A 24868-nucleotide genomic window follows, 5' to 3' on the forward strand; every position below is an offset into this window, starting at 1 on the left:
AGAGAGGTTTCAGCTAAACTGGATCACGTAGTGTAGTCTGTTTATTAGGACGCTCGCAGGTGGGTAACAGAAGACTTGTCCTCTAAGGCTTCGGTTGCCAAAATAAAGTCGCTTAAGAGCAGGTCTAAACTGGCATAAGATACCTAAACTATTTCGTCCCTTATGCTTTGAGCGGTCATTTCTTCTGACACCCTGAGGGCTCGTAACAAAGAGGGCTTCTGTCGAGTCCGCCAAAAGCATAAGAGACGAAGTAACTTGGACATTATACACAGGTATGAACTACAATTCGGCCATTCACTTTCGTCTCCTTAAAGGCTAGAGGATAACTGTTCTGCTGCCCAGTAACCGTGGATACTGGAGTCAATTTGGCAGCTTTCTTTCTCTTTTCTAAGTCTTTCGAGACTCTTTCAACATCCCGCAGCTCGGGCTTCACTCAATATTGGGACTAGCCAAACTTCACCTTCTTCAGAGTCAACAATCACAAACTTTTATTGTCAACCGTTGTGGGATATGCAGATAACTTTATTAGCAGTATCTATTGACCCTCGTAGAACCTTTCCCAGACAGGCATATCTAAGCTTGCATAAAGCAACTGAACTATTCTGTCTCTCATACTCTTGGCGGTCAACCTATTAACCTGATCGATAGTTCGACTTTAGGTGATATAGAGTGGCACCGGCACGCTCCATGCGTCCGAGCAGGCTAGTTGGGCCCTGTGGATTGGATTGCTCGGTGTCGCCCATCAAGAGGAAGGATGCACGCGGGCACTTAGACATGACAACAGCAGACATAGCTTCGGTCATTCGATGGGCTTCATCTATAGCGACAAAGTCCCCTTGCAAGCCGGTATGGCTCACAATCTGTTCAAGAGCGATGGGGGTGCAGCAAATAATCTTGACCCTGTCTCTCAACACATGAGTGAGCAAGTCGCGAGCAAGTTCGACATTCTTGGCATAATCGAGAGCGAACATGTCGGGTTCCAGAAACTTTTGTCGGTATGCTTGGAGATATTCAGCCCAGTCATTCGGATTGTCCTGAGCAACCCGCTTGGCATATTCCGAGATGGTAGTGGGACCACGCGATGCTGACGCCTTGTCAAAATGGGCCTGTCTCTGATGGTTGATATGCTCAACCAGAAGCTTGTCATGATGCGTAGCAGAAGGTTCACCACCGGTCGATATGAGATCAGGCTATCTGTCTGACGGAGACTAGGTGAGTAACAGAAGAAATGTTCTCTAAGACTTAGGCTACAGAAATAAAGTAGCCTAAATCCTAGCCTAAGCTGGCATAAAGTGACCTAATTATTTCGTCTCTTGTGCTTTCGGCGATTAATTGTTCTGATACCCTGCGGGGAGAGAATATGTTGTCCATCTCGCAGTTCCAAGTTCGCGCTCTAAGAGTGAGGACGTCAGGTTCCTTGGCAGACAGTCTGACTTTTGCGTCATCGCACAATTGGTCTTCAGCTGCAACCCATGCGACGTCTGGGTTATGCGCAACTGGCTCAACTGGTTCGTTTTCACATCCAGATGGGAGTTGCGGAGCCGGCGGGACATGATCATTCAGATCAACCAGAGCCTGCGTCTAGCTAGACTCTGATAATTCCTGATCAGCCATACCGAAGTCTTTATGAGGTCCGCCAAGTTGACCGATGGTATCAGTGTCTGGAGAGATACCTGATGCAGTCTCAGCAGCGGGAGGAGTGGTAGGCGCATAGTGATAGGCGGGATCTCGAGGGACCGATGACACTTCAGAAAAGCTTCGCGAGTTGGTGAAAGGAACTGCATCTTGTTTCAAGACGGGAGCTTCAGCAACTCTTGACGCTTCAGAAGCACTTGGGGCGTTGAAGGAACCTAGCAATAACGTATCAGCATACGAGGTTGAGGTTTGAAAATAGCCACGGATAGCTAAGAAACTTACGAATTCAGCGTTCTCTTTTGCCCACCCCTTGATCCAGTCAGGGGCATTGGCAGGTATCATCGGGGGACTGGCCATGATGATAGTGTTCGAGTGATAGATGGTGTTTGGGAGAGTAGAAGTGTGATGATTTGTGATGGAGAAGGAGGGAGACCGAGTATGAAAGAGGGGTAGAGGTGAATAGAAGTGAATAGAAGATGTCTTTTGTTTCAGCTGTTCAACGCTGGCGATGAAAAGAAAAAAGAACTCAACGATCGACCTAGATTACCTAGGCAACAACTCAGTCGAAGGGCGGGGACGGTTTTCATCTATTGCGCCTACAGATGCCCCAATCCCCAAAAAGCCACGACAGACTTTAAGGAGCCCGAGCACCAAAACGCGACGAGGGCGCGCGAGTTGGCCGATGTTGTGTTTGAAGAGAGAGGGGGAGAGATTGTCTTTCTTCTTTCCCCCCCCCTCCCCCCCCTTCCTTTTCTTTGCAGCCGCTTACAGCTAGCAAGTAAGCAAAGATCCCAACGATCAACCTAGATCATCTAGGCAACAACTTGCTCGAAGAGGCGGGACGTAATCCAGTTGTTGCGCTCACAACTGCCCAATCTCCCGAGAAAGCCACACGTGACTAACTGGAAGAGTACTGAAACGCTTTCTTAAAATGAGTGCGCGCGAGTCAGCCTGTGTTGTGTTTGAGGAGGGAGAGAGAGGGGGAGAATTAACGTTATATGAAAGATTCAATCAAGCCGCCAGCAAGTAGTTTGTATGTAAGGATGTGGTGAGAGGAGCGAAGGAGGAGAGAGGATAAACCCCAACTACCGACCTAGGAATTACCCAGGCAACAACACAGTCGAACGGCGGGGACGATCTTCATCTGATGCGCCTACAGATGCCCCAGTCCCCAAAAAGACACGACAGACTTTTTGGATAGCACCAAAACGCGATGAAGGCGCGCGAGATGGTCGACGTTGTGTTTGAGGAGGGAGAGAGGGGGGGAGAATTAACGTTATATGAAAGATTCAATCAAGCCGCCAGCAAGTAGTTTGTATGTAAGGATGTGAAGAGAAAAGAGAAAGAAAGAGAAAAAGGAAAAAGAAAAGGAGCAGGAGTTGAGGTATCGCAGGAGAACGGCTGACTAGGTGACCACAGCTTGAACTTGTCTGGAGGATATTGCAGCCGGCTTGCACTGGCGACGAGGGAGAAATAAACCCCAACGACCAACCTAGGAGTTACCCAGGAGACAACGTAGTCGAAGGGCAGGGACGGTTTTCATCTGATGCGCCTACAGATACCCCAACCCCCAAAAAGTAATTTATGTGTAAGGATGTGAAGAGAAAGGGGAAAGGAGCAGGAGCAGGAGCAGGAGCAGGAGCAGGAGCAGGAGCAGGAGCAGGAGCAGGAGTTTAGGCATCGCAGGTGAATAACTAACTACCTATGGAAGTGACCACAGCTTAAATCTTGCAGCCGGTTTGCACTGCACGCACACCTGCAGCACTTGGGGACTCTTTATTGGTCTGCCTCTTGAGCTGTTAGGTTTACTACAAGCCGTCTACCTTGAGCGGAGTAGAGTAAGCTATCCTCAAGTTATCAGAAGAATTAGCCCCCGGAGGCATAAGAGACGAAATCATTTGGTTACTTTATGCTAGCTTAGACCAGCACTTAGGGTACTTTATTATAGTAGCCCTAAACCTCAGAGGACAGTTCTTCTGCTACCCACCTGGCTATTCAGACGTCTTGACCGGATTACCTATAAGCTGTCTATGTAGTAGACTTTCAAGCTTCTTATCTGTAGTTTTCCCATTGATCTATCAAGCAACCGCCTAGACATACTCAGGCGGTCCGGAAGATAACCAGGATACAGAAGCCTAGGTATTAACTTAGAGTAAACTATCCTAATATTTACAATATCCTTAACTAAATCTCGCTTTTTCTTTGACCTACCTGGCACTGTCGCAGTAGAAGTAAACATTCCAACTCCCTTGCCCGCGCTGATTCCTCAGGAGGGAACACGAACACTGCTCGCTATCACCAAGATTCGCCAATAAACTAACAAATCAATCCCACAGTTCTCTTTTCACTCGCCAAATCTCAATCCCTGTATCACCCCGTAGTCGCATTGAAAGCTGAATGCATCATTACACCGAGAGAAGATGTTGTGCTGATGGGCGCTGCATGCTCTCCACAGCACCTACAGTGAGTGTCAGCATCAATGAATATGAGGGACTACTTCATCAGGATACTGTCATCCCTAACAATTCCAGGCTATCTGGAGCGTCATCTACAGATTTATTCTACAGTCTTTTCAGGCTATCTACCAAAGGCCAATAATCAAGTCGTGCTCAGTGGGTGGGAAGACAGTCAAAGGTTGGTGTAACACTGTGTTAGTCAGCAACTATATAGGTCACATGTTAAACTCCAGTATCAACCTTACCAGACAGAAATGGAACTCCGCAGGGTACAGTATCAGAAGAATTGACCGTCATAAGCATAAGAGACGAAATAGTTTAGTTATCTTATGTTAGTTTAGATGGGCGTTTATGTTATTTTATTTAGTAGCCTAAACCTTAGAAGATATCTCTTCTATTACCTACCTAGGCAGTGAGTTGTGATTGGAACGTTGAGTTCGACACTGGGTAGCCAGAAATGACACAATCTGTCATGACCGTAATCTTTCCATTGTACCTACCGAAAACTATACTGAAAAGTCATGACTGTATCGCACAAAGACAATTGGAGCACTTATGAATTAGTCATGATTTTGCGATAACCTCAAAGTCATATGTGCTCAATGTTTTTAACGGTTATGATCATCATTGACAAACAACCATGACTGTACCGGTTTTCCTCGAAGCTTCTGACTGCCGTCTGGAATCCCATTTAGATCCATGTCCTCTTCGGTCCCAAGTGAAATATTGCAATAATGTTCAAAGAGCTTTTAACCGGATAGCAGGAAGGAAGAAAAGACCAAGGATAGGACAGGACAAGTCGTTTCTCAAGCATAGATCGGGAAGAAAATAAACAAGAATTTGCTCATATACCTTGCAGTGTCTTATCGAGAACCTGTATTGATGTAGCATCTTTCCTTTCTGGTGGTGGTCCATCAGGCTTTTGGACCCCTCAGTCATGGACGGCTGAGCCGAGACTAATGAGGTCACCCCCTCCTCAAGGTCCTGCACCTAAGCTGGTTGGTAGGTATGTTCCAGGAATACCACATAGCACCGTTTCAAGAGCAATATTCATTGTTAAGAACGTATATTTGTTTATTTCTTGTCATAAATCGTAAATGTGCGTACCAACCAAGCATCTACATACATTTCATTTCATATCATTCCAATCCGTTCCACTTCATCCGCTGTATATGATTTCGTAAATTCGTACAACCACAGTTGTCCAGCATGAACTGAAAGCCCACTCGCGACACCAACATGTCTGTAGTTGCAAGAGGTATCCATTATCCAACACGCGGTTGTCCTTCTGAAAATGACCTTGAACAAGAACGCCAGCAAACAGAAACAAATTAACGCAGATAGCCCCGGGGAGGGCGGCTATCGTAGAACGTCTCGCGTTCCGTCACGTCGTCCCAGCGAGGGTGGCTGTGTCGGTGACGGTCACGCTCATAATCAAATTGGTATTCTCTCTCATATTCAAGCTCTCGTGCGCGCTGCTTTCGAGATCGTCGGATCTCGTCTGAAATATCAACTAGGCGGAGAACATCGTCCTGGAACATGTTAATATCGTGATCAAAATCCACATTGACTGCAAACTTACGTATTTGAGATAGTCCATGATATAATAGAACTCCTTGGTCTCCTCATACTCATATCCTGAGCTCTCGATGGCCTCGCGGACAACGAGGTCCTTGGTAACCTCGGTCCACATATCCTTGGGTGGTGGAGGAGCAGGTCGAGAACGCGATCGAGTCCTCTCAATGTCGATTTCTCTCTCGCGGTCGTAAATTGAAACGTTGACTCGTGTGTCACGGCTTGGGGGAGGAGAGGGTTCTCTAAGAGCTGGTTTGGGGGATGGCACAGGGGCTGGGGCAGGCTGGCCATCTCTCTCGGGGATGAACTTGCTCTTTCTGCTACCACTGTACCGCGTCCAGTTTGTCTCGGTGCTGCCGCCACCGATTCCATCCATTCGGATGCGCTCAGTGCCTGGCGGAACGTCCACAAGAGTCCAGTCCTTGGTTGCACCACCCCAGGCCTCGCCCATTTTGCCTCGAGAGTCAATCTTGCCGGTGAGGTAGTCGCCCTCTTCATCGACGGCACTGGGTGTGGGCAGCGGAGCAGCGGAATGCGCTCGGCGACGGGAATCGGATTCTCGTCGAATCACGAGCTCGTCATCACGGAAATCGGACCGTCGTTCCTGGCTCTGCGATCGAGTACGAGATGTGCGAGAAATGTCCACCTCAGTCCTATTTCTTGAGAGAGAAATGTCAATGTCAGTCTCCCGCTCTCGGATTCGAGACGGGGCACGAGGTGGAGGCTGAGGCTTGGGCTGAGGAGGAGGTGTAGGAGGTCTAGCTTTGATCATGCCTGTAATGGTTAACGCCTTGAACTGTTTTCCTGTTAGGGTTTTGATGTACTTACCATGGTCGATATCACGGTAGTGCGTGATAACCTCTCGCTCAATTGTTGGTCCGCGGATAGTCTGGGGCGGAGCGGGTGGAGGCGAAGGCTTAGGAGCAGGGGGAGGCGAAGGTGCTCTTTCACGCTCAATGATGCGGGTGCGAATGCGCTCCCGCTCTTCAACTGGCGGAGGGGGAGGAGGAGAAGGCGACTTGGGTCGCTCAACATATCGCACAACACGGGCTGGCGAGGGAGCTCGTTTGGGGGGTGGTTGAGAAGGCTCCCGAACTCGCTCTCGCTCGTAAACTCTAGTGCGAGAACGCTCGTGCTCGTGCTCATGGTCATGATCGTGTGAAGAGTGGTGAGTACTAGGTGAGATGCTGCGAGGCCTTCGAATGATGCGCTCCTCTCGAACGCGAGCAACTGGGCTGGGGCTTCTGGGACGGTGTCGGTCGATGGTCTCTACTTGACGCTGGCGCAGAACCATAGGACCAGCTTCGGGTCGGCGACCATCATCTCGCAGAAATGCGGGTGTGCGAGACTCCTCTCGTGGAGGAGGGCTGATTGTAACGGTGCGACGACGATAGTCGACTTCGTCAAGTCCCTCAGGAGCAGATCGTCGAGGGGCGGGGTAGTAATCCCTCTCCTCGAAATCGGTGGCCCTTACACGGGACATTTTGATTTGGTGTAATAAAAGGTTGTTTCCTGGTGGTTCGTACTGGCTTTGGTGCGATGTTGATGGCGCCAACTCAATTACTTTGACGGTTGCGTTGCGACAAAGAGCACGATATAGCTATTGCGTCACACTACAAGGCGGGGTTCTTCTGGCGATAAGCCTCAGACTCAAATGAGGTCTTGTCACGCAAACCAAAAGAATGCGATACTTATTATTGAAGGAGGGGAGAGGAGATGAAGGAAGAAGAAGAAGCAACAGCCAAGAAGAATGGAAGAGAAAGAAAAAGAGTTTGAGAGTGTCAGGTGGGTTTAATGGCGCGCAAGCCAAAGCGCCGCAAGAATCAGGCCCCAGACGACCAAGGACGGAACATGGAAGCAAAGCAAAACGTCGTCATCCGACAGCAATGATGAGAGGGAACCCCCCGCCAAACAATAGGGTGTCAGCCGTGACCTTAATGGAGGGGCTGGGTTCTCGGCTGTCTGGGCTTGGGCTGGGCTGAATAAGGTACGGAGTGAGTTACCTGCTGGCTGCGCTGCTTCTAAGTAAAGTAAAGAGACCCGGTAAGGTGCCGTTGTAGTGGGCAAAAGCGGGGATAATGATATCTAGGCAGCCTGGTATGGGACAGAGTCGGTGCAAGATGGATGGATGGTGGCAGCGGTCCGCGACGGGAGAACTAAATATGGACGATGATCTTTCTTTCTTTTGAAGCTTCGTCGAATAGCATGTGGTGAGTTTGATTGAATGTGCGACTTGTGTTGAATCGTGAAATTGACTGCCTCAAAGACCTCTCCTTTGGCGAAGAGGCCAACCGAACAACTGACCACAATAGACTGGATTGTATGCCTATCCAATGACCCATGAAGTACCAGAGGGAGTCAGTCTGCCTACTTTACGACCCCAAACGCAATGAGTTTCTCATGGCGGCCCAATAGGACGGAGCCTTCTCCCACGCGAAGCCCTCAGATGGAGGGTCAAGCGCGCAGCCAAAAGGACATGAGACCTGCCAACCTGACGAACTTTGATCCGAAATTGTCTCTGCCCAAGGCCCCATTCTTGATGATCCATCTCCCCATTATAGAGTTTATCCCCATCGCATCTTGTAATTCTGGCATCCGTTGGGCAAATTTTAGGTCGTTTCAATTTGTGTATTTCTGTTCGCTTCTCTGTCGAAACCCTCCAAGGCTTGTTTCTCCTGCATCCAAGCAGGCTGTGGTGTGGAGATCGACTGACGCAATAGTGCAGCAGCTCACACTACCTCACCCCAGCATCTTTGGGTCCTTGGTCCAGTGCATTGCGAGACGGAAGCCAGAACAAGGCTCTCAGAACTGCCCCCTGCAGCGCCACGATGCCCGCTTGCAGCTAATCGCTCGCACACTCGGTCAAGTCGAATGAAAAGGACCGTAGCGATGTTAAACTGGTCGAAGAGAGGACGAATGTGATAAGCATTGAGAATGTTGCTGCAGGTCTATCTCTTTCGCATTGTGTTGCATGCAAATCATTGCCCTTGTGATCGGCGATGGAGTCAGAGTCCAAAATATCGTTCCGTCGGGTTGGGCATTCAGCTTCGAAACGAGCCGTCATCGACTAGGACTGGGTCTTCAAACAAAGAATCAAATCCCTGAACATCCGCATCGTATCGTACTTGATCCATCTGAAGTCAAAATTCCAAAGCCACGCTGCGAGCCTGATGAGGCGTCTAGGCTTGAACTTCATAAGCAGCCATTTTCAGCTGTCAGCGCCGGGGCCTGCCTGGAGCATCTGCCGTTATTCCAAGGTTCTATGACTGTCTGTTTGTTTGTCACTGTCGCTGTCACATGCTGCACAGACCAGACCAGACCCCGGTACTTGTTGGAGAGCGTAAGACAGGGTTCATAACTGGGCGGTGTTGAATTAATCTAGATTGTTCTCCCGAAACTTGGTATCAGTGAAAGAATTAGAGAAGGGAAAGATGTCTTGTATGTTCTTCGAACTGGATATTGACCTGCCAAATTTGATGTCAAGCATCAGGTCCAAGCTGGGGAAGGAGTTTACACGGCGAGATACTCTTACTGTTTTTGAGTACAAATCATAGTGACAAAATTCAAACGCTAACACCATCGAATTGGACGGCTTCCGTAGCTCAGTTGGTTAGAGCGTCGTACTAATACTTCATTCCGAGTATCCGGTAATGCGAAGGTCTCAGGTTCAAGCCCTGGCGGGAGCAATCCCAACGCCTTCCGATTCGTATTTTTGCTTTTTGGCCTATATAACCGCAGAGAAAGCAGGTTTCTTTTTGACTGCATTCACTGCAGCTAGGGACACATTTTACCCAGGTAGTGAGGCTTTATAGCACATATTATTAACACGGGACATTCCTCGGTTCTTTGCCTAAACTAATCAACCATCCATCCTGAAGTGCGAACTACATACTGCATCCATTAAGTGAAATGGCCGTTGTCGTCTAAACGTTTTTTGCTAACTTTGACGCTGCTATTCATAGAACAAATAGAGTCTAATATGCAAGTGACGTTAAATCGGGACAACACTGCCGAGACAGCCTCTCTCTCTCACGTAAAGTACATGACTTGTTTGGGTGAAAGTGGCCTCGGAACAATCGGTACACGGCTCTCTATAATTACTCAAGTACTAGAAAGGCTATTCATTGCCAGAGACTTAGTGTCTGAGGAAGGTGAATATAGACGACCTGGAAATAACTACTCTCCAGTAAGACTCAAGGGCTCTATGCTCCTTTGCGTGCAGGAACACATGGAAACATTTCTTAGACCGACAACAACCAACTTCTGCTTTTCGTCTGAGTATGTTCAGATGTCTAGAGCCAGATTGTTTTGGAAGATCAGCTGTTAAATAATGGCTGGACAGAGACCTACGGCTCGCATGCGAATAGTTCGAAAGCGAGCTTCACCGCCACTGGATACCTCGGCATTCGCTTGCGACTACCTAAACATAGATATCGGGTTGTTTCTAATGACAGAGATAAGATAGCATTGGATATCTGTGTCAGTTCAAGACCGCAAAATGAGTCTCACTGGCACCATATCTCAGACTCGAAGGTCTTACCCTAGAGCAAGATATATCAACTTGAGGACAAGATCTAGGTCCCATCTTCAGTAGACACCCAGTAGACTGAAGTCTACAAGACAGACAGTAATCGTATCAGTAGATCTTCAGGCCTAGAAATGAGGTGAATACTTGTGCGTCTCGGCTTGAACAAACTGGCAGGCATGGTTCAGCTCACTGATTTCGCCCTTGTCTTGATCGAAGCTAAATGTGGACGAGAAACTCTAGAATGTCATTGAGATACATTGAGCATGAATATGTCTATAGACCCCATACTATTCGAAGTTATACTGACAAGTAAATGCCCCTCGCTAAACCCTTCGCCAAAACAGAAGGCACTGGTTGAGAGTTGACATTCAACTTGTCGTGGGCACTTTACGATCATCAACACTTCAATATGTTTCCCCAATTGTACATACCTGTTGTCGTTGTTTCCCCTTATAACTAACTTCATTACCAAACGTACATAAAAAGAGAACATCGCTATTGTTGTACAGATTCAAGATAAAAAATCGTTATTTGAACGCCTAAACTGATTTCATTCATACTGAGCTATCATTAAGAATAAAGAAGTAAGAAAATTGAAGCGGTGCAAACTTAGGAATGTCGTTATATCCAACCAGTAGCTTCCATTCCCTTACAGACCACGTTTTGTGTCCTTGGCGATCAACCCTGTCAAGCTCTTTTCGGGCTTGGGATAATCGGGACGGCCCGCCAACATATCTACGGTCTCGGACAGGCCCATCCAGTGGGCAGTCTTGGGTCGTCGGTTGGGCCAGTCTGTGCCGTTCAACTCGAGGTCTTCCACTCCAGAGAACACAACCTCGGAACCCTGAATACCAATGACGGAGGCACTCTTGGGGTCCTTCTTGACGTGGTTGTGAGCATTGCGTCCGTATCCTTCGAGGTGTTGGATACACTTGATGGCCAGACGAACGGCTCGGCAACGATCCATAGGGGAAGGAACACCACCCTGTTGGACGTGACCAGGAATGCTCTCTCGGCTCTCGAATCTATCGTGAGCCTCCTCTCGGATGATATCGGCAATCAGCTTTGCGCTGTAGACCTTGCTGGCCTTCTCGTTGACGAGAATAAGACGTCCAGCACGAGTCTGGCCCTTGTCCTTTCGGAATACTTCCTTGAGGTGGTTGACGTCGGAGTTGAGCATCTCCAGGGAGATACCTTCTTCGGGAATGTACACGGCCGAAGCGCCGACGTCGAGACCTGCCAAGGTAGCGATATAACCGGAACGGCCTCCCTGTGTCTCGATAACAAAGACACGACGACGGGTGGCAGAGGCAGACTGCTTGATCTTGTCACAGTAGTTGACAAGCTCGTTCAAGCATGTATCAGATCCCAGAGAGTATTCTGTTCCGGGAACGTTGTTGGAGATGGTGGCAGGGAGAAGGACCATGGGGATGCACAGGGAAGGGAATTGCGCCCTAGCCTTGCGCATCTGTGTGACAGAGTGGAAAGCCTCGAAACCACCAACAAGGAACAAAGCATCAAAGTTGTGCTCCTCGATCAAGTTGGCAATCAGCTCCATACCGGACTCGCCAGGGAGCTCTCGGTTTGTGCCAATCTCGGAACCACCCTTGCTGGCCCAGCCATCAACCTCGAGCCAGTCGAATGGACGAACGGCACCAAGAGGCTTATCATCGTGGTGTCGAGCAAATCCAGCGAAACCGTTGTGGATGGCAAGAGGCTCGTGGCCCTTTGAAAGACAGTATGCGACAGCCGCACGTACTGCGGCGTTCATGCCACCAGCAGGGGCACCAACGTTGATGAAACCAATTCGCATGCGCTACGTATTCAAGTTAGCGGAGTAGAGAATGGGCCTGAATATGAAACTTACTTCTCTCTCGGGCAACTTCTCCTCGTCAACCATAACGTTGGTAGTCAACATATAAGAGTTCCATTGATCGGCAAATTCAGCATCTCTTAGAGACATGGCCTTCTCGAAGTCCTTTGCGTCAACAGCCTTTGCGAGCTCCTTGGTCTCGGCAACAGCTTGCATCAGAGGCTTACGGACAATCTTGTTCTCGTTAATAGCGATAAAAGGAGTCTCGGTCTCGGGGGTGGCCTCGAGGACAGCCTTGACAGCTTCAACACCCTGCAGGGTAGCGAGCATTCGGTCGTAGGCGACGGCAGTACCACCTCGCTGAACGTGACCGAGAGTAGTAATACGGGTGTCGAGAGCAAGACCGCCCTCACTCTTGTCGGCCAGGATGTCCTTGATTTCTTCGGCGCTGATCTTGGTTCCGTTATTGTCGCGGGCACCCTCAGCGACAATGACAATTGTCTTGCGCTTTCCGAGGTCTCGGTGCTATAAGTCGTTAGCGCAGGGGTCTTATAGCTCATGACCATCACATAAAACTCACTCTTCTAACAACAACCTTCATCTCCTCTTGCCAGTCATTCTGACGAGGTCTCTCGGGAATGAAGACAAAGTCTGCGCCAGTCGCGACACCAGCCATGAGAGCCAACCAACCACAGTGTCGTCCCATAACCTCAACAACGAAAGCGCGCGAGTGTGAGGAAGCTGTAGCCTCGACGTAATCAACCATCTCGCAAATACGGGCGAGAGCTGAGTAGCAGCCGATAGTGGCATCGGTTCCTGTGAGATCGTTGTCGATAGAACCGACAAGACCGACAATGTTAAGATGCTTGTAGGGCGCGATTTGCTCCTCCTTCAACTCGCCCTTGGAAACAAGCTCCTCCAGGAGAGAAGGCCACTCATCTCGGAATCTGTCAGCACCAGTCAATGAGCCGTCACCACCGCAGATAATCAGAGCATCAATGCCGGAAAGAACCATGTTCTTGGCGGCTGTCAATCGACCGGGACGCTCGTAGAAAGCCATACAACGGGCAGTACCAATGAGTGTACCACCCTCTCCAAGGTAGCCTCGGACATCATCCCACTCCATCTTTCGAATGAAGTCGCCGCCCTGGACCAGACCCTCATAACCCTCGTAGACACAGTAGGCGTCACAGCCCATGTGCAGGGACATGCGCACGACAGCTCGGACAGCAGCGTTCATGCCTGGGGAGTCACCTCCCGAGGTCATGACAGCGATCTTCTTCTTGGGAGCCATGATTGTGATTTCGATGATGACGGAGGAAGAAAGGTTTTAGGTAGGCGTCGATCGATCAAGCTTTGCCAGAGCTTAAATCAGGTAAGACGTTGCGTTGCGCAACTTTAGGTTATAGCCAAGCCGTTCGGAGAAAGAAAAACGCGGCGGGGCAATATAGCTCAGCTCAACTCTAGTCTAGCAGAGAGAAGATATGATGAGAAACAGTACAAGACAGAAACAGAAGCAGCAATTGGGGGGATAAGGCGATACTTACAGCAGAAATAGGAGAAAAGAATAGAAGCGCCGGCTCTAACGGATGATGTTGATAGAATATCGTGTCACCAGAGATGAGATGGATGGGGGAAAATCCAATTATTATGGCGCCAGCTTCATGGTCCGGGCAAAGAGACAAGAGGTTCCAGTCGGTGACGCAGGTCAGGATAGGATAACGATAAGATGGAGGGGCAGGGAAGCCAAGACTTTGACTGACGCAGTAGTGGAGGGCTATGATGTGTGAAAAGAGCTCTTATCGCTTATCGGCCCGCCGCGGGGTGATTTTTTTCACTGTTTTTAGGTCTTCTACTGTAGGTACAGGTACAGTAAAACCAAGGTGAGCTTAGCGAGGTTTACTGGGTTCCAGTATGATGTGATTCATTGAATGTTACGATTCAATTTATTTCACCTCTTTCCTAGTCTCGGTGCTTTATGCTGGTCAGTAGCCTGCTTCTCTCTGGACCCTCTTCTCTTCCCACGCACAAACACAATCGAAGCTTTTGGAATAATAACGCATGCTATTTTGGTGTAGAGGTCCACGTTTCGGCGGCATTGGATGCAATGACACAGCATCACGGTGGGACGACGCCCTACCATGAGACGTCATAAGGCCTTGACCAACCCGGACAAGAGGAGGTCTTTTATGTGTTTGACCAGGTCATGAATATTAAATTAACTCAAGGGTTGTGTTTTGGTATTTAGAAAGACACGGTCACCTCACTTTCCCATGTAGGCTCACCTCACATTTACATACACAACCAACTACCGACACGCCAGAAATTTTGATATGATCGCCATCCTGGTTCTACCGTGATCTGCTACTTTAGCTACTGGCTGGCATGCAGCGGTTCGTGGGGCTCAAGGGAGAGCAACGGTAACCAGATCCTGCAAGGCAGGGCAGACGATTAATCAGACAGGCTTGACTGCAAGATCGAGCATCCCAAGACGATCGAGATGTCGATATTTATCAACTGTCAGGGGGCTCCAACATGGATGGCTACATCGCATCGTGTGCAATTTCTTACCACGCCATTCACTTCATCAGCATGCCGCAACGCAACCCTCAGCCTTGCTGGCCTCATACGCCTCATCTTCAACTCATTAAACTGACGCCGAAGTGAAAGGGCGAAAGTATTGCATGATTATAGTCCCAAATTCAACGCCAACACAGGGGAAAGGGGTGCTGGTTCACAATGGCGATCTGGTCTTGGTCCAACTACTCATTACCATACCCTAGAGTTTCGTGTGGCTGTGATGGTGAGGGCGTACAAGGCAATAGCTAATAATATCGGTTCAGCAGCCCTGTATGTCTAGGCTAATATGATTCATCGCCATGATTTATTACAACCGTTCGAGACAAATTCCGTGAATCTTCTGGGCATTACACAAATACCATGGTATTTGGACTAGTCTCAATAATTCCCAAGAACGTAGCTTAGGCAAGCAGTGATGTAAACTCCAGGGCGACCAAATTGTCAGCACCCTGAAAATTGACATGTCATCAAGCAAAAAGGCTGGATAAGTTGAAAACCGAGACAGGCAGGTTGCCATGATTGCAGCGAAGATCATCGAGGCGTCTACCACTGAAGCCCTGTAATTGCGGCCCGGCGGTGCAGGCAGAGGAGTAAAACGCCAAAGATGCGAAAATAGAGGTCCTTCAGGAGAGTCATGCGGCTGCAGATGCTGTTTTATGCGCTGTCAAAGGTCGTCACTTCATGGCGTTTGAGAAGCAGTGGTTGGCCTGATGGGACGGCAGAGCGCGTCTGGTGACATAGAGCGCCAAGCGCTGAGTCGTTAGGACCCTGAAGAAGCGCCCCTGAACATGAGCTGAGGCCCTGCTGAGGCCATTGTCGTCATCTTAACCCAGGACAACGGGTCAAACAAGGCTCATTTCAATGGATGCAATGCATGAGAGTCTGCCTCCCCGCGATTGCGATGGATGTGAAGTTGAAGCCTGTGAATAACAAGTGGCGCAGAGGATCCAGGAGCTTCAGCCCAGGTGACCTTGGTACCCCAGACATATCGTCACTGAAACCTCGGGATAAACAATTGAAGCCGGCAGCAAGATTCTCGTCTGATCTCCTCGGCATATGCCCGTGATCACGCTTTTCCATGATACCGGACGCCTCAACACGGCATAACGGAGGCGACGCCTGGGCCGACTGATTTGGGTTGTTGAAGACGGATGGCTACAGCTCGAGAACCCCTCAAGTGCCTCAACTCGAGCCCGTCCCGTCGGGAAGAGCTCCGTGGTCAGGCGCAGAGCAGAAACGCAGTCATCAACCATCAGTCGTTACCCGCCTGTGCTTCCACCACCGTAACAGCAATATACCGTACCTACGTATACCTTCTAATGACCTTTGTCACCAAATGAGTTTCCAGGCCAGGCAAGATCACTCAAAGGTCCGTGGCCGCTTGCGGAGGCGAGGTGAGGTACAGTGAGCGGATGACATGGAGCAAAACCTGGGGGTCGTTGTTATCACGGGGTCACCGGACCTTTGGGTCAAGACAAGTCAATGGACGGATCCCCACGAATCCTCTGGGGTTTCCAGGGCGAGAGTCACTAGCAAGAGTCTCATTTCCAATCCCGGATCATCGAGAATCACGTCAATTCGCCGTTGAAGTTGGAGCCTGAACTGCAAGCGGACCAATTGACGCTACAACGTAGGCGACATTGGCGATGTCCGGGTTGGGATCCATTGGAATTGAAGCTCAATTCCAAAAACACCGTAAACATGTCTATGAACGCTCAGGGGTCTTGAACATGATTCTCGGCAACAAAAACCCCTTCAGGGTCCATCGTCATGTGCCTTGGAAGATATCAAACTAGAGGCATCTAATGGACCCTTTCTTCCTGGGCGAGTCTCACGAGTCTGAGTATGCTCTGTCTTGAGCGCGTTAAGACCGCGGTTAATCCGGGCCAGAACAGAACAAAGCGAGGCTGCGCTCACCATCGTGACTCGTGATGGGGCCTCAGACCAGTCCCTGGGCCTGATGAATAGCAGCGGCTTACAGGGGACCTCATCCGCGGGAAAAGCATTGGAAGAGGTGGGGGAGATTGGGCCTTTTGGGCCTTTTGGGCCTGGCTATGGCAATGGCAAGGCAAACAAGCAAACAATCAGGGTCGTCCTCAGTTCTGGACCGATTCAGTCTCAGTTCGGAACGGAGCCAAGAGGAAAGTCAACGTTCCAGAACGTCGTCTAAACGGAGACCGATACGTGCTTTTCCGTTCGGGACGCCGCTCTAAAAACCAAGGCCGAGAAGAGACCGTTTTCGCTCTGCCTTCGTCTGTGCTCACTCCGTTACCGTCTTGGATCCACCTGTTACTTAAAAGAGTAGTCAAGATATAACCCGAAAAGGACTGGACCAGACCGCGAGGATCCAAACTCTTTTGGGGATGTAGTGACCCGCTGCTCAAGCAGAACAAGTGCCTCTTCAGGTAAAGACCCGTGGAACGGTCAGCAGGCAGTTTTTTGCCTCCCCCTCTCTGCCACCTCCACCCGCGTTCCTCTCCCCTGACAGAAGGCCTGTCCTTGTCTGCTGTGTCGCCGAACAGGGCCTGCTCCCTCCTCCACTCCCTCGCTTGTGTCAGAAAACTTGTCATTGAGGATTTGAGGCGACGGAAATAAATGGTCCAGAGACTGGTCTAAGCTGGGGCAACGTGACCAGCTTATTTCGTCTCTGATGTACTTGACGGTCAAGTTTTCTGATACCCTGATGCTCCTTCACCTCTTCCCTGGTAAGGACATGACATTGACAGGTTCTTTTTTTTTTTGGCCGAGAGGAGAGAGAATGGATCCCTTTGACTTGGTAACAAAGATACGGCTACAGCTACAAATGATCAATATACCGCCTCTAAGAGTGCTCTGGTACTTGGGTACAATTACACTTTAACCTCCGCATTTAGAATTCGTCTGGTCACGCCTCTGTGTTGTGCTGTGCTGTGCTGCGCTGCGCTGTACATGCTGCAATCCATACATGAGTACATACATACATCAAGATCCTACCCCACTGGAATCAATCACTGGACTCTTTAGCCCATTGCCAGCGAAAATTCTACTGCGCCGCGGTACGTCCGGCTTGTACTGAGAGAAAGAGACGAGAGAGACTTGAACTTGTGCTTTTCGGGTAGTACCCGCTAATTCAAGGCCCCCTCTCTATGTATCCGACGCCCCCCGCTACATAATTCGCACCCCCTCTGGACACGCCCCTACGGTCCGACACACCCCCTAGAACCTGGCGGCGCTCGTGCTTGTTACTACCTAGACTCCATTCACCGCGACTCCCTTCCCCCAATCCGTCTTTCTTCCCACAGGCCCAAACAGAATATCTACTTGATGCCCCCGGACTTTGTTCGTCCTCCTCCACATACACATACACATACACCAAAGTTGTTAACACCAAACATCCAACATCCTTTGTTTTGTAAAAGGATCTTTGGATCAAAGACGCCGACTTGATCTCGCTTTTACACTTACAGTACATGTCTACTCGAGGATCCCCATGAAAGGCAGTATCCATCTCGACATCACTCTCATCCACCAAAATCGCTTGCATTGACCTGAACTCACCGCCCGCGATTAACTCAACTCCACCTCGAAGATCAACTTGTACTACGCTCTGGCGCATTGTCGGCTTTAATCTCGATCTACTTGGCCGGCTACCTACGAATCTCATCCGATTGCATAAAACTTCAACCCGACTTATCACCAATCCTTAATCGACACACTCAGCACACATTATGCCCTATCGCCTAGACACTCACGTCTTGACAGTGGATGCAAACGTCATCCACAAGGTCGACACTGGCAATCCCGCTAACTTATATAGCATGTGGACTGGTAAGTCACTTCTTGAGAGCGTCGACCGCTTATATGCTGACCAGCTAGTCTTTTCTCGCTGCGCAGACTCTGTTGAACAAGGCCGAAGACTAGAGAACCTCAGCTGGCGACTTTGGCAAAGAGAAACCTTTGTCGTTGACAACGAGGAGAAGACCGCCCCTGCCACCGAGACCCTCCCCCAGAACATCCCCTCCGAGTCGAGGATATCCGATCTTCCTCAACTATCCGGCAGTGTCGACTCCCTTGTAGACGAGGAAGCCGTCGACTTCGCACCAGTATCAGCACCACTTGAGATTGCCCGCCCTCGTGTACGACGTCAAGATTCTTGCGCCAGCACCCGAAGCAAACGCGAACGCCACATCAGCTCCGACGACTTCGAGAAGATGATTGTCTCCATCGTTAAGGACAAGGGTCCTCTCTCTGCCCCTCCTCACGTTGCGCCTGTCGCCAAGGAGTCCCTGCCCGTCCCTCCTGCATTCGAGCGATCCGGTTCTACCACTACCGAGTCGCAATCGCCTGCTAAGTCCATTACTTCTGAGGGTTCGCCACAGCCTTCGCCTCAGAGCATCTCCCGCACCACTGTTGTGCGCGGCTTCTCGCCTTCCCAAATCCCTACTCCTCGAACCATCTCCGGTACCCAATCATCAGATGCGATCCCCGAGCCCAAGTCCTCGCCTGCCGCCAAGGTAGTGCAGTCAAAGAAGCCCGCCCGCTTTGCGCTTGGTGGCTCTTGTTCGTCTAGTGAACAGGACCAGAGTCTTAGCAACAGCAAGCCCATCATCCCTATCATCAAGAAGCCCGTGTTCCAAATTGGTGGTTCATCTGAAGAGGATGGATCCCTCAAGAGCGCCATGGCTTCCCCACGACCCGGCTCACTTCTGTCTGCGCGCAAGAAGCAAGCTTCTTTCGCCAACAATGTCATGACTCGAACCATTGATGATGAGGCTGCTGTGGACTCTGACACCGACGACTACATTGACGAGAGCGCCATTGATGACGATGACGACTCTTCTGACTGGGAGGACTCTATGGAGGAGAGTGGCAAGTCTAGCATGGACGACAGATTCTTCCAGCGAGTTGACTCCAAGCCCAACCTGACTTCCCGCCGATCCCTCATTACTCTCATGCTTGCCCAGAATGATCGTGCACGCAACCTCGGCGGTCACGCTTCCCAATCAACATCAGCAATTCCCCGATCTCGTCTGGCCCATGGCCCTTCACTGGGTGCCTCGCCTAATGATTCTGATGAGGCACCCTTGATGATGAAGGGCATGCGTGGTCCTGGCCTCAAGCCTATTCATGAGGTACCCAGGTCTACTGCTCAGCCCATCATGACCGGCCCCAACCATCTCCAACCCCAAGCTGCGCTGTCACCTCGTACTACCCGCCGTAACATGTTGGCGACTGAGTTGACTGAGTCACTTCGACGTCACCTCCTCTGGGAGCGACAACAGAAGTCCTCAACAGCGAATGCCGTCCTTAAGCGACGACACACATCACATGATGTGGCCAACCTGAAGCAATTCCCTGAGAAGCCTTGTATGAAGAAGAGCGAGGACGTGAATGCGAGCAGCTGGAACCAATACTTCTCCAAGGAGGCCAGCGACGGATACCACTCCAAGGGGTGGTAAACAATGATACCCATACCATACTATACCTTATACCACATCACACCGACACAATTATACCCACTACGATTGTGCATTGGACGGCGCACGACAGGCATCAACACATCAACACATCAGCATTGAGCGATTGGCTGCGGTTAGCAGCATTTGTTTTACAAACTCATTTAGCGAAACGGAACTGAAGTCAATTTTTATTGTTTTTTTACCACTCATGGCGGGAACCCATAACGTTATGATACCATGAAATCGTGTTTTTTTATCAGGGCTGCGAACGGCTCTTTTCTCGCCAATCACCAGGCTCGGGGCACGTGTACTAGTATTTCTCATACGGGGGAAGATATTAAAGGGCAACCTGAGGATATGAATTCGCTATGAAAGGGTTTTTTTTATCGAGGTGGAGAGCGGGGCGGAGCATGGGCCGGGATATACGACACGGTCATTGATTACTTCTACTCGAGCAAGCGCATAAGGCGAAAAGAAAAGTCAGCAGCGGAGGAACAAAGCGAAAAAAGGTCTACACAAGATCTTGAAGATGACAGAGTGAGGAGAATTGGAATGGAAAAGTAAAAAAGAAGATCAAACGAGTTGCTCATGAAAAAAACTCGCAAAAAGGGCGAATTGTCTACCAAAGAGGTTTCCGCAAAAACATGAATAAAATTTCCCATGGAACTATACTATACAATCTGCAATGCAAGTCTCTCAAAACATCGTGAAGTAATAGCTGTGTAAAGTTGTGGTAACATGCATTGGTTCGGAATGTTGAGGTGTGAGTTGTCGGAGGAGTTTCCAAGGTTCCTGAATGAACCAGGACATGACCCAGAATGGACGTCATCAATTGCTGGGTTTTAGGGAGACAATCAGCCATGCTTGGCAGGCTTCAGAAGCTGAGGGCTGCCTGTAAACAACCACGAACCAACCGAATTTGATAGCGGCCGTTTGATGCTGACAGGTTGAATTCCTATTGGACCGGGGATGAGAAGCCCTCAAGCCTCAAGGCTTCAAGGCTCATTTTTGGTGTGGCAGCCCAGACGAGACACAGACCAGGTCTTGCAGGGCTCGTGACTTGATCAATTGGCTTTGAATTTTGTGGTAAGAAAGAGGGGGAGAGTCAAGAGTCAAGAGTCAAGAGTTGAGAGTCAAAGTCAAAGTGAGCACATGTCAAAATGATCATCAGCTTGAGTTAAGAGATGTTGAGTAACTTCACATGTAAACTGAAGCGAATAAAAGTAACTGATGTTCAGTCCCAAACTGTCGGTAATTGCGGGCATGAGTCACTAGAAAACAAAAAGAACATGGGGGAGTTTGCGATAATTCCCGTAGTCTTCAGTGTCTAGTATCTAGTTCATCAGGCGGTCAATTCAAAATGGAACTGAACTGTTGTTGTGTATGCGATGCAAATGCAGCTACTTTAGCATACGGCAGTGCGTCTGTCTTTGTGTCTGGTCTGTTGGTCTTTATTTTAGTACAGCACTTCTTGCAGATCCCCAACAGATGGATACAAGAGTCAAGGTCAAGCCGTCTTGAGCCGCTTCAGGAACAAGGAGAAAAAACGTTGCGTTTTACAAAGGATTACTTGGCAATGGGATACTCTGTCTGTCTGCCTGACTCTGCGACACCACACGCCATTGAGTTTTTCACGTTACAAGGGTGTCACCCTTTTTCATCCAATCTTGTGTAATTGGGAAGAAAGAGTGGGTGTTGTCCAACAAGTACCGTACCCGTCAACACGGTATTCAAAACCAATCCCAACCACCGGAGCTGAGATGGCTTGAAAAGTCTTGACTAAGAAGTTGCATTGCAATATTGAGAAGAGGGGGTGTTGAAAGAGAATAGAGCCAGTGCCTACGCTAACAAGATCACAGAACGCGTAAACCTCTTGTTCAATCCAATCTCCCCTGACCTGAACCTGCAGACGGACCATCTCCGCAACTCGGCCAAACCTACAGAAAACCCAAGACCCTCGGGGGTTTTGTTCCTTGGAAGATTCCTGGGCATACCCTTATCTAAAACTTCGTCTTCACCGTTTCCATGTATGGATGGTAAGATGCTGTAGGTAAGCATAAGTGGGAATTAAGGGTCTCGGAGGCGGTGATGCTTGGGTTACAGCGACAAGCCACGATGCGATATGACCTGCGAACTGAGTAATACCGTCTCTACTCGGGCAGTAATTTTTTAGTTTTCGGTTACCACGCATGGCTTAAATTACTACTCTGATTAAGATACTGAACTATTGACATATGATAAAAGCAACCCAACGTGCATTTCCTCGTATTATACCGAACCTACTGCAATAATTGATTGATATTATCTGGTCAGATGAACTCTGGGTAGTTGGTCTGGACACATCTTGACAGTCCAGAACTCGCTTGACAAATTTCTCCGCGTCCTCGGTCTCGGTCTCTTGCGTGCCTGTCTATCAAAAGCACTGCCAGCAGTCAAGTCAGCTGGCAAGGACCGAAGATCCAGTCTGTCTACGGCCAAATTGTGGAGGAGAGGGCCCTCTATACGTGCGGAGCCGCACTCGGGGCGATATCGAGCTAAGCGCCACCTAGTTTCTGACATTGGTAGGAAAATGAGAGGATGGTGATGATGATGATGATGATGATGATGAAGGTCTGTGAATTGAATCGGCTGTTTCAAGACAGTTGCAGTGAATAGGGAGGAAAAAGGAGGGCTGGATAATGTGCTGTACATATGTTTGAAATCAGTCATTTGTGACATCTTATATGTAGCAGAGATTGAATCACAGCCAGTCAATTGTTGCCCTCAATTACCTCCCTTGCGTGTGGGGGAATGAATCAGATCAGAACGACTCAGAAGAGAAGAGTCAACGACGCCTCTCCCGTTTAATCTGGGGGAAAAGAAAGTATATCATCTCATCGTCAAGGCACACTCATCAGTCAGTGCACCGCATGAATAGCTGCATAATCATCATGGGTGTACAGAGTAAGTACAGTAGTAAGCCTGAGCTCAGACTACTGCAGTTGCTATTTCTTCAGCGTCAATGGCGTTTGTACAGGAAAAGAATCGTAATGCAATAAAGACGTATTTAATCAATTGATCGATTGATTTAGAGCTTTGACGTGTCCAATTCCCCAGAAAAGAACCACATGTTGCGTAAGTTATTGCCCATCAAATGTTAGTCGGTTGCGGAGAATCTGGAGTATTTTCTGTGGTCATCCGTGTGATCAGTTTTAGACACTGACTATCCATCTCCGCATAAGAATTTGCCTCCGTCTTGATAGCGAATTGAGTCGTAGAATCTAGAAGGAGGCAAAGAGAGAAGAGAAGACAAAGAGGTCACATGGAACTAAAGAGATATCCCTTCCTGCATTGAGCAATTTGATAGGTATTTGCTTGCTTTTTGCGATGAGTGCGCTTGGAGTTTTAAGGATCTCATTCTGGCGATGGAGAAAACGCCACTAAACCAATTAGAGACGAGCCCAAGGGGGCGTGAGACAGAATTTCGCATCGTCGGGTCTTTACTCTGTCATTTCAAGACTTTGCTTTTCTTCAACACCCAGGGTGCAGCTCCTAAATGCTTCTTCTGAGTCAAGGGCAATACCATAAAAAGTGACAGATGTCGACCACGTTTAAAAAATAAGACTGCCACCTGAGAAGAAAGAAGGAAACTGTAGGTCGTTTAGGCTAAACCTGATATTGATAAAATCTAGACCAAAAAACACCCCGAAGAAAATCACGGGTAAAATCAGTTCCTGTCCAATCATATTTTAGGAAATAAATTATTTTTCTGAGGGGGAGTGAGCGGGAATAAGACAAGTTGGGGTGGCTCAATTACCGATCGGCAAACATCTCGGAGAGGAAGGACCCTGCATTTTGGCCATTGGGGAAACGAAAAAGGTCGACTACCGACCCGCTCTCGACAGAAATACAAGACCAGACTCATCACCAAAACTCGCCATAGATGGTTGTCAACCTTTGTCAGCCAGCTTGAAAGAGTCAACTTTTCTGACACCCTCCGGCTCTAAACTGTCATTGTATTGGTTTGAGCCATGTTTCGAAGCACCCAGCATCTAAGGTTTATCACTAATAGCTGAGATATCATATTTTACAGTACAGCACGCGCACCTTCAAGAATGTTCCCTCAATTGTGTTTGCAAAGCCTATTCAAACCCAACCGGCCTGGACTGTTGAGCCAAGGTATTCCTTCAGGGCCATTTTGAAGCTCCAAGCTCTATACCGATTGTGACCGTAACGCGGCTATTGTAAATCTTGTCAGACCAGGCAGCCACTTTCAATGGCGACCAAACAGTGACATTTTACCCGCGGGATCTTTTGGTTCTTTCTCATGACTGACTGACTCTTTGAGGTTTTCAAGCCTTCCGCCCGCTGAGTCTGAGACTACCTAACCTTTTGTGGGGGCCACTTCGGGTATTTCTCCGCGCGCTGTTCTCGGAAACCTGGGGAATTTTATGGCGCACATGAAGGCGAAGCAAAGGAAAGAACGGACCATAAGGACAGGACAGAACAGGACAGTCAAAGCAGACGCAAATGCAACAAGGGTCTTGTTTTCATGGCGCCTACCGAGGGTCCTTAGGTCTTTCTTGCATGCTCTGCTCAATATTCAGCTGAACTCGACCTTGACCGTCTTTCGTGCATGTGTTTAATGCCGCTCATTGATTCACCGCCTGATAACAATTGCGTGCTTTTCCTTTCGGTATCTATATTTGAGTGAGTGAGTTTTGACATCTGATGAGATGTACGGGCAAGAGGAATTCATGTCAACCGACCGAAAATAGCTGTCGATCCCTCTCGTCCATTTCTGCCAACTACGGCACTGTAGTGTCCCGAGGTCACTTGCAGAGTTTAACAGCTCAGCACACCA

The 24868-nt window shown here is 49.1% G+C and overlaps 4 protein-coding genes and 1 non-coding gene across 5 annotated transcripts; 2 read left to right on the forward strand and 3 right to left on the reverse strand.

Annotated features, from left to right (window-relative positions):
* Positions 1-632: 632 nt before the first annotated feature.
* B0J16DRAFT_391698 (uncharacterized protein) lies at positions 633-2160 on the reverse strand (the record flags this gene model as incomplete). The annotated part of the gene is made up of 2 exons (XM_046131949.1): positions 633-1084; positions 1617-2160. Coding segments are annotated over 2 exons (996 nt in total), but the record flags the coding sequence as incomplete, so codon positions are not given.
* A 3184-nt stretch (positions 2161-5344) lies between these two features.
* Positions 5345-7248, reverse strand: B0J16DRAFT_31471 (uncharacterized protein). The gene is made up of 3 exons (XM_046125203.1): positions 6495-7248; positions 5674-6440; positions 5345-5623 (listed from the first exon to the last, which is right to left on the reverse strand). Exons 1-3 carry the CDS (start codon positions 7147-7149, stop codon positions 5423-5425), a joined length of 1623 nt encoding a protein of 540 aa, XP_045989612.1. The 5' UTR covers positions 7150-7248; the 3' UTR covers positions 5345-5422.
* Positions 7249-9257: 2009 nt separating this feature from the next.
* On the forward strand, positions 9258-9352 carry B0J16DRAFT_t17. The gene has a single exon. It is a non-coding gene; the product is annotated as a tRNA-Ile (tRNA).
* Positions 9353-10843: 1491 nt separating this feature from the next.
* B0J16DRAFT_352719 (phosphofructokinase-domain-containing protein) lies at positions 10844-13301 on the reverse strand (the record flags this gene model as incomplete). The annotated part of the gene is made up of 3 exons (XM_046129269.1): positions 10844-12010; positions 12062-12532; positions 12588-13301. The coding sequence occupies 3 exons, from the start codon at positions 13299-13301 to the stop codon at positions 10844-10846; spliced, it is 2352 nt and encodes a 783-aa protein (XP_045989613.1).
* A 4570-nt stretch (positions 13302-17871) lies between these two features.
* On the forward strand, positions 17872-20076 carry B0J16DRAFT_31596 (uncharacterized protein). The gene is made up of 2 exons (XM_046125285.1): positions 17872-18394; positions 18443-20076. Exons 1-2 carry the CDS (start codon positions 18295-18297, stop codon positions 20023-20025), a joined length of 1683 nt encoding a protein of 560 aa, XP_045989614.1. The 5' UTR covers positions 17872-18294; the 3' UTR covers positions 20026-20076.
* Positions 20077-24868: the final 4792 nt, after the last annotated feature.

This window comes from Fusarium flagelliforme (genome assembly GCF_020744385.1).
Source record: "Fusarium flagelliforme strain FIESC 12 MPI-CAGE-AA-0113 chromosome Unknown B0J16scaffold_1, whole genome shotgun sequence".
Lineage (NCBI taxonomy): Eukaryota > Fungi > Ascomycota > Sordariomycetes > Hypocreales > Nectriaceae > Fusarium > Fusarium flagelliforme.

Excerpts from the sequence above, each read along its gene's own strand:
- B0J16DRAFT_31596 (XM_046125285.1), top strand. The coding sequence starts at position 18,295 with ATGCCCTATCGCCTAGACACTCACGTCTTGACAGTGGATGCAAACGTC. Across the intron at positions 18,395-18,442 it reads CTTATATAGCATGTGGACTG|TCTTTTCTCGCTGCGCAGAC; the intron begins GTAAGTCACTTC and ends CTGACCAGCTAG.
- B0J16DRAFT_31471 (XM_046125203.1), bottom strand. The coding sequence starts at position 7,149 with ATGTCCCGTGTAAGGGCCACCGATTTCGAGGAGAGGGATTACTACCCC. Across the intron at positions 6,441-6,494 it reads CTACCGTGATATCGACCATG|GCATGATCAAAGCTAGACCT; the intron begins GTAAGTACATCA and ends TAACCATTACAG. Across the intron at positions 5,624-5,673 it reads TCATGGACTATCTCAAATAC|GACGATGTTCTCCGCCTAGT; the intron begins GTAAGTTTGCAG and ends AACATGTTCCAG.